We start from the raw sequence: 9,366 nt of genomic DNA on the forward strand, positions 1-9,366 counted from the left end.
TAACTTGAGTATTGAGGATCAGTTGAACCAGTTCATTCAAGGACATCACCAGCTAAATTAGAAAACTGCATCTAGATAAGATCAGACAGAGGCACTCATGAAAAATCAATTCATGCTACTGAAAAGTTTGGATTTGCAGCTCGGACAGTTATCTCAACAACTTGAGACTCGACCACAAGGAAGATTGCCTAGTAATACCATCCAAGACCCCCACATAGAGGAAGCTAAACAAATGGATTCTATCCTACCAAAGGAAATACCTGCACCTCAGAGGTGGTCAGCAAGGCTAAAGAATAAGAATATAAACACTCAGCAGCTGCTAAGCTGAATCCTGTTCGTGTACCATATCCTGGAAGACTAAAGGAGAAGCCTGAAAAGCTTGGCACCTTCAAGCTTGATGGAATATTCTTGGATTCTATATCCATAGTTCCCAAACAGAATAGATACATACGAAGACTTCTCTCTACAAAGGAGCGGATGTCGGATTCCAATAAAATTCCACTGAGTGAAGAATGCACAGCATTACTCAGAGACTCTCTACCTATGAAACTAAGAGATACGGGGAGATTCACATTCCCGTGTTCTATCTACCAATCTAGAACCATTCACGCTTTGGCTGATTTAGGAGCAAGCATTAACCTTATACCTTACTCTCTTTTTAAGAGGCTAGAGCTAGGAGACTTGTTACCAACTAAAATGACAATCCAACTTGCTGATCATACAATTCGTTATCCCAAAGGCATAGTTGAGAATGTCTTGGTAAAAGTCGACCGATTCTTGTATCATATGGATTTTGTAGTGATGGACATCAAGAAAGACCTTGATACCCCTAGCGTCTTAGGACGACCGTTCATGAATACGGCTAGGACAGTCATTGTTGTTTACAATCAAACCTTGGTCTTACGATCACATTAGGATTGCGTTACATTCAAAATTGACCAACCTACCTATTTATTTGAACATGAAGAGATGTTTAATATTTTCAGCAGCCGTATCACTTCCGATGATGAATCTCCACCATCAGCCGACACAGAGATGAGCATTACACCACCTGAGCCACCGTCTGATAAAGATCCCGACATGGAAGAAGAAGTTCCCGAAGAATAAATAGAGGAAGAGGAAGAGGAAGAATCCTAGGAGGAAATGGAAGTAGAAGAAATTGAGGAGGATATGGAAGAAATGGAGGAAGATGTTGTAGTGACCCGAACTTTTCCATGTTTATATATATTAATTGAGATTGATATTTACATGATTAAATGTTTCCAACATGTTAAGCAATCAAACTTGTTAAGACTTGATTAATTGAAATAGGTTTCATATAGACAATTTGAAATGTCCCGTTCTTATTGATTAAAAACGTTCCATATTAATTGATTTCGTTGCGAGGTTTTGACCTCTATATGAGACGTTTTTCAAAGACTGCATTCATTTTTAAAACAAACCATAACCTTTATTTCATAAATAAAGGTTTAAAAAGCTTTACGTAGATTATCAAATAATGATAATCTAAAATATCCTGTTTACACACGACCATTACATAATGGTTTACAATACAAATATGTTACATCGAAATCAGTTTCTTGAATGCAGTTTTTACACAATATCATACAAACATGGACTCCAAATCTTGTCCTTATTTTAGTATGCAACAGCGGAAGCTCTTAATAATCACCTGAGAATAAACATGCTTTAAACGTCAACAAAAATGTTGGTGAGTTATAGGTTTAACCTATATATATCAAATCGTAACAATAGACCACAAGATTTCATATTTCAATACACATCCCATACATAGAGATAAAAATCATTCATATGGTGAACACCTGGTAACCGACAATAACAAGATGCATATATAAGAATATCCCCATCATTCCGGGACACCCTTCGGATATGATATAAATTTCGAAGTACTAAAGCATCCGGTACTTTGGATGGGGTTTGTTAGGCCCAATAGATCTATCTTTAGGATTCGCGTCAATTAGGGTGTCTGTTCCCTAATTCTTAGATTACCAGACTTAATAAAAAGGGGCATATTCGATTTCGATAATTCAACCATAGAATGTAGTTTCACGTACTTGTGTCTATTTTGTAAATCATTTATAAAACCTGCATGTATTCTCATCCCAAAAATATTAGATTTTAAAAGTGGGACTATAACTCACTTTCACAGATTTTTACTTCGTCGGGAAGTAAGACTTGGCCACTGTTGATTCACGAACCTATAACAATATATACATATATATTAAAGTATGTTCAAAATATATTTACAACACTTTTAATATATTTTGATGTTTTAAGTTTATTAAGTCAGCTGTCCTCGTTAGTAACCTATAACTAGTTGTCCACAGTTAGATGTACAGAAATAAATCGATAAATATTATCTTGAATCAATCCACGACCCAGTGTATACGTATCTCAGTATTGATCACAACTCAAACTATATATATTTTGGAATCAACCTCAACCCTGTATAGCTAACTCCAACATTCACATATAGAGTGTCTATGGTTGTTCCGAAATATATATAGATGTGTCGACATGATAGGTCGAAACATTGTATACGTGTCTATGGTATCTCAAGATTACATAATATACAATACAAGTTGATTAAGTTATGGTTGGAATAGATTTGTTACCAATTTTCACGTAGCTAAAATGAGAAAAATTATCCAATCTTGTTTTACCCATAACTTCTTCATTTTAAATCCGTTTTGAGTGAATCAAATTGCTATGGTTTCATATTGAACTCTATTTTATGAATATAAACAGAAAAAGTATAGGTTTATAGTCGGAAAAATAAGTTACAAGTCGTTTTTGTAAAGGTAGTCATTTCAGTCGAAAGAACGACGTCTAGATGACCATTTTAGAAAACATACTTCCACTTTGAGTTTAACCATAATTTTTGGATATAGTTTCATGTTCATAATAAAAATTATTTTCTCAGAATAACAACTTTTAAATCAAAGTTTATCATAGTTTTTAATTAACTAACCCAAAACAGCCCGAGGTGTTACTACGACGGCGTAAATCCGGTTTTACGGTGTTTTTCGTGTTTCCAGGTTTTAAATCATTAAGTTAGCATATCATATAGATATAGAACATGTGTTTAGTTGATTTTAAAAGTCAAGTTAGAAGGATTAACTTTTGTTTGCGAACAAGTTTAGAATTAACTAAACTATGTTCTAGTGATTACAAGTTTAAACCTTCGAATAAGATAGCTTTATATGTATGAATCGAATGATGTTATGAACATCATTACTACCTTAATTTCCTTGGATAAACCTACTGGAAAAGAGAAAAATGGATCTAGCTTCAATGGATCCTTGGATGGCTCGAAGTTCTTGAAGCAGAATCATGACACGAAAACAAGTTCAAGTAAGATCATCACTTGAAATAAGATTGTTATAGTTATAGAAATTGAACCAAAGTTTGAATATGATTATTACCTTGTATTAGAATGATAACCTACTGTAAGAAACAAAGATTTCTTGAGGTTGGATGATCACCTTACAAGATTGGAAGTGAGCTAGCAAACTTGAAAGTATTCTTGATTTTATGAAACTAGAACTTTTGGAATTTATGAAGAACACTTAGAACTTGAAGATAGAACTTGAGAGAGATCAATTAGATGAAGAAAATTGAAGAATGAAAGTGTTTGTAGGTGTTTTTGGTCGTTGGTGTATGGATTAGATATAAAGTATATGTAATTTTGTTTTCATGTAAATAAGTCATGAATGATTACTCATATTTTTGTAATTTTATGAGATATTTCATGCTAGTTGCCAAATGATGGTTCCCACATGTGTTAGGTGACTCACATGGGCTGCTAAGAGCTGATCATTGGAGTGTATATACCAAGAGTACATACATCTAAAAGCTGTGTATTGTACGAGTACGAATACGGGTGCATACGAGTAGAATTGTTGATGAAACTGAACGAGGATGTAATTGTAAGCATTTTTGTTAAGTAGAAGTATTTTGATAAGTGTATTGAAGTGTTTCAAAAGTGTATAAATACATATTAAAACACTACATGTATATACATTTTAACTGAGTCGTTAAGTCATCGTTAGTCGTTACATGTAAGTGTTGTTTTGAAACCTTTAGGTTAACGATCTTGTTAAATGTTGTTAACCCAATGTTTATAATATCAAATGAGATTTTAAATTATTATATTATCATGATATTATCATGTATGAATATCTCTTAATATGATATATATACATTAAATGTCTTTACAACGATAATCGTTACATATATGTCTCGTTTAAAAATCATAAAGTTAGTAGTCTTGTTTTTACATATGTAGTTCATTGTTAATATACTTTATGATATGTTTTCTTATCATAGTATCATGTTAACTATATATATATATATCCATATATATGTCATCATATAGTTTTTACAAGTTTTAACGTTCGTGAATCACCGATCAACTTGGGTGGTCAATTGTCTATATGAAACATATTTCAATTAATCAAGTCTTAACAAGTTTGATTGCTTAACATGTTGGAAACATTTAATCATGTAAATATCAATCTCAATTAGTATATATAAACATGGAAAAGTTCGGGTCACTACACAATTGACCACCCAAGTTGACCGGTGATTCACGAACGTTAAAACTTGTAAAAACTATATGATGACATATATATGGTTATATATATAGTTAACATGATATTATGATAAGTAAACATATCATTAAGTATATTAACAATGAACTACATATGTAAAAACAAGACTACTAACTTAATGATTTTGAAACGAGACATATATGTAACGATTATCGTTGTAACGACATTTAATGTATATATATCATATTAAGAGATATTCGTACATCATAATATCATGATAATATAATAATTTAAAATCTCTTTTGATATTATAAACATTGGGTTAACAACATTTAACAAGATCGTTAACCTAAAGGTTTCAAAACAACATTTACATGTAATGACTAACGATGACTTAACGACTCAGTTAAAATGTATATACATGTAGTGTTTTAATATGTATTCATACACTTTTGAAAGACTTCAGGACACTTATCAAAATACTTCTACTTAACAAAAATGCTTACAATTACATCCTCGTTCAGTTTCATCAACAATTCTACTCGTATGCACCCGTATTCGTACTCGTACAATACACAGCTTTTAGATGTATGTACTATTGGTATATACACTCCAATGATCAGCTCTTAGCAGCCCATGTGAGTCACCTAACACATGTGGGAACCATCATTTGGAAACTAGCATGAAATATCTCATAAAATTACAAAAATATGAGTAATCATTCATGACTTATTTACATGAAAACAAAATTACATATCCTTTATATCTAATCCATACACCAACGACCAAAAACACCTACAAACACTTTCATTCTTCAATTTTCTTCATCTAATTGATCTCTCTCAAGTTCTATCTTCAAGTTCTAAGTGTTCTTCATAAATTCCAAAAGTTCTAGTTTCATAAAATCAAGAATACTTTCAAGTTTGCTAGCTCACTTCCAATCTTGTAAGGTGATCATCCAACCTCAAGAAATCTTTGTTTCTTACAGTAGGTTATCATTCTAATACAAGGTAATAATCATATTCAAACTTTGGTTCAATTTCTATAACTATAACAGTCTTATTTCAAGTGACGATCTTACTTGAACTTGTTTTCGTGTCATGATTCTGCTTCAAGAACTTTGAGCCATCCAAGGATCCATTGAAGCTAGATCCATTTTTCTCTTTTACAGTAGGTTTATCCAAGGAACTTAAGGTAGTAATGATGTTCATAACATCATTCGATTCATACATATAAAGCTATCTTATTCGAAGGTTTAAACTTGTAATCACTAGAACATAGTTTAGTTAATTCTAAACTTGTTCGCAAACAAAAGTTAATCCTTCTAACTTGACTTTTAAAATCAACTAAACACATGTTCTATATCTATATGATATGCTAACTTAATGATTTAAAACCTGGAAACACGAAAAACACCGTAAAACCGGATTTACGCCGTCGTAGTAACACCGCGGGCTGTTTTGGGTTAGTTAATTAAAAACTATGATAAACTTTGATTTAAAAGTTGTTATTCTGAGAAAATGATTTTTATTATGAACATGAAACTATATCCAAAATTATGGTTAAACTCAAAGTGGAAGTATGTTTTCTAAAATGGTCATCTAGACGTCGTTCTTTCGACTGAAATGACTACCTTTACAAAAACGACTTGTAACTCATTTTTCTGACTATAAACCTATACTTTTTCTGTTTAGATTCATAAAATAGAGTTCAATATGAAACCATTGCAATTTGAATCACTCAAAACGGATTTAAAATGAAGAAGTTATGGGTAAAACAAGATTGGATAATTTTTCTCATTTTAGCTACGTGAAAATTGGTAACAAATCTATTCCAACCATAACTTAATAAACTTGTATTGTATATTATGTAATCTTGAGATACCATAGACACGTATACAATGTTTCGACCTATCATGTCGACACATCTATATATATTTCGGAACAACCATAGACACTCTATATGTGAATGTTGGAGTTAGCTATACAGGGTTGAGGTTGATTCCAAAATATATATAGTTTGAGTTGTGATCAATACTGAGATACGTATACACTGGGTCGTGGATTGATTCAAGATAATATTTATCGATTTATTTCTGTACATCTAACTGTGGACAACTAGTTGTAGGTTACTAACGAGGACAGCTGACTTAATAAACTTAAAATATCAAAATATATTAAAAGTGTTGTAAATATATTTTGAACATACTTTGATATATATGTATATATTATTATAGGTTCGTGAATCAACCAGTGGCCAAGTCTTACTTCCCGACGAAGTAAAAATCTGTGAAAGTGAGTTATAGTCCCACTTTTAAAATCTAATATTTTTGGGATGAGAATACATGCAGGTTTTATAAATGATTTACAAAATAGACACAAGTACGTGAAACTACATTCTATGGTTGAATTATCGAAATCGAATATGCCCCTTTTTATTAAGTCTGGTAATCTAAGAATTAGGGAACAGACACCCTAATTGACGCGAATCCTAAAGATAGATCTATTGGGCTTAACAAACCCCATCCAAAGTACCGGATGCTTTAGTACTTCGAAATTTATATCATATCCGAAGGGTGTCCCGGAATGATGGGGATATTCTTATATATGCATCTTGTTAATGTCGGTTACCAGGTGTTCACCATATGAATGATTTTTATCTCTATGTATGGGATGTGTATTGAAATATGAAATCTTGTGGTCTATTGTTACGATTTGATATATATAGGTTAAACCTATAACTCACCAACATTTTTGTTGACGTTTAAAGCATGTTTATTCTCAGGTGAATACTAAGAGCTTCTGTTGTTGCATACTAAAATAAGGACAAGATTTGGAGTCCATGTTTGAATGATATTGTGTAAAAACTGCATTCAAGAAACTGATTTCGATGTAACATATTTGTATTGTAAACCATTATGTAATGGTCGTGTGTAAACAGGATATTTTAGATTATCATTATTTGATAATCTACGTAAAGCTTTTTAAACCTTTATTTATGAAATAAAGGTTATGGTTTGTTTTAAAATGAATGCAGTCTTTGAAAAACGTCTCATATAGAGGTCAAAACCTCGCAACGAAATCAATTAATATGGAACGTTTTTAATCAATAAGAACGGGACATTTCAGTTGGTATCCGAGCATTGGTCTTAGAGAACCAGAATTTTACATTAGTGTGTCTTATCGAGTTTGTTAGGATGCATTAGTGAGTCTGGACTTCGACCGTGTTTACTTGAAAAATGATTGCTTAACAAATTTTGTTGGAATCTATATATTTTTAACATGTGAATATTATGTGATATATTAATCTCTTAACGCGTTTGATATTATATGATAGATGTCTACCTCTAGAACAAGTCCCATTGACCCACCTAATAATAATGAAGAGTCAAATGTAAATTGGAATGATTCGTGGACTGATTCACAAGTTCTCGAAGAGGAACCGGAAGAAGAGTCGGAACCGGAAGAAGAATCGGAACCGGAAGAAGAATCGGAACCGCAAGAAGAATCGGAACCGGTGGGGGAAATAATAAAATGGTTAAGTAAAAGAAAATCCTCAACCAACCGACCAAGGTTAATTATGGTCAATGGTGTTTCCGCCAAGGAAGCAAAATATTGGGAGGATTACCAATTCTCCGATGAATCGGATTCCGACGAGAATTCCGATGATGTTATAGAAATTACCCCAACTGAATTTAAAAAGGCAAAAGAAAATAATAAGGGAAAGGGCATAAAAATAGAGAAATCTAATTCCAACCCTGATGAACTTTATATGTATCGTCAACCCCCGAAGTCCTTAAGTTGTAACAATGACCCGGGAACCTCTAAACCACCAGGTTTTTCTAAACCAATGTGGAAAATTACGGCTCGTATTAGGGGAACATCATATATCCCTAGAAACTTGGCAAAACGAACCAAAACCGAAGAAGAAGAAACAAGCGAGTCGGAATAAGATAGTTGTATTCGTGTGGTGTAATATAAGTAATATAGTGTGCTTATGCTTTATGATATATGTAAAAATTGCTTGTATTAATAAGTATTTTTTTTATGAATCTAACTCTTGTCTATTTTATAGTATAAAAACACAAAATGGATAGACAACCCAATATTTTAAGAGACCTACCCGGAGACATGATTGATGAAATCTTGTCTAGAGTCGGTCAGAATTCTTCGGTACAACTATTTAAGGCGAGATCAGTTTGTAAGACATTCGAAGAACGTTCCAAGAATGCCTTGGTTTATAAAAGGCTTTCGTTCGAAAGATGGGGGATATCACATTGGGAAATCCATAAGTTACGATGTGTTTACTTTGACGCATATATTGCGGGGAACCCAAATGCTATTTTACGCAATGGGTTAAGAAATTATTTTGACTCAATATATCCGAATATTGGACTTCGTGATTTAGAAAAAGCGGCTAACATGCAACATAAAGAAGCATGTTATGCTTACGGATTAGTAATGTTCGCTTCTCACCAAAGTGAGAACAAGAACATCGGGCTACAACTATTAAACAAAACGTTCCCACAAGTGAGGGAGTCGGTAATTGGGGTAAGAAATGAGGTTTTTAGATTGTTACGGGACTGTTGGACATTACGTAACCCTCGTCCCTTTGACGACGTTACAACACGCTATCTTATCAACGGCCATAACGGTTATGTTCCACAAGACCAAGGATGGGAAGTAATCCTAGTAAAACCAGAATGCATGACTTGTTTCTGGACGTATGAATTACGTGTCTTTATTGCCTTTGCTGAACGACTTGTGTACTAGCTAGAATTATCTTCACAACC

The 9,366-nt window shown here is 32.9% G+C and overlaps 1 protein-coding gene across 1 annotated transcript; it reads left to right on the forward strand.

Moving 5' to 3' along the window:
- Positions 1-477: 477 nt before the first annotated feature.
- LOC139849319 (uncharacterized) lies at positions 478-1,107 on the forward strand. Its single transcript, XM_071838979.1, has 2 exons — positions 478-848; positions 987-1,107. The coding sequence occupies exons 1-2, from the start codon at positions 478-480 to the stop codon at positions 1,105-1,107; spliced, it is 492 nt and encodes a 163-aa protein (XP_071695080.1).
- Positions 1,108-9,366: the final 8,259 nt, after the last annotated feature.

This window comes from Rutidosis leptorrhynchoides, chromosome 5, assembly GCF_046630445.1.
Source record: "Rutidosis leptorrhynchoides isolate AG116_Rl617_1_P2 chromosome 5, CSIRO_AGI_Rlap_v1, whole genome shotgun sequence".
Lineage (NCBI taxonomy): Eukaryota > Viridiplantae > Streptophyta > Magnoliopsida > Asterales > Asteraceae > Rutidosis > Rutidosis leptorrhynchoides.

What these genes read in the sequence shown, in the direction of transcription:
- LOC139849319 (XM_071838979.1), top strand. Translation starts at nt 478, where the DNA reads ATGTCGGATTCCAATAAAATTCCACTGAGTGAAGAATGCACAGCATTA. An exon ending in CCTAGCGTCTTAGGACGACC is followed by an intron (nt 849 to 986) that starts GTTCATGAATAC and finishes TAATATTTTCAG; the next exon opens with CAGCCGTATCACTTCCGATG.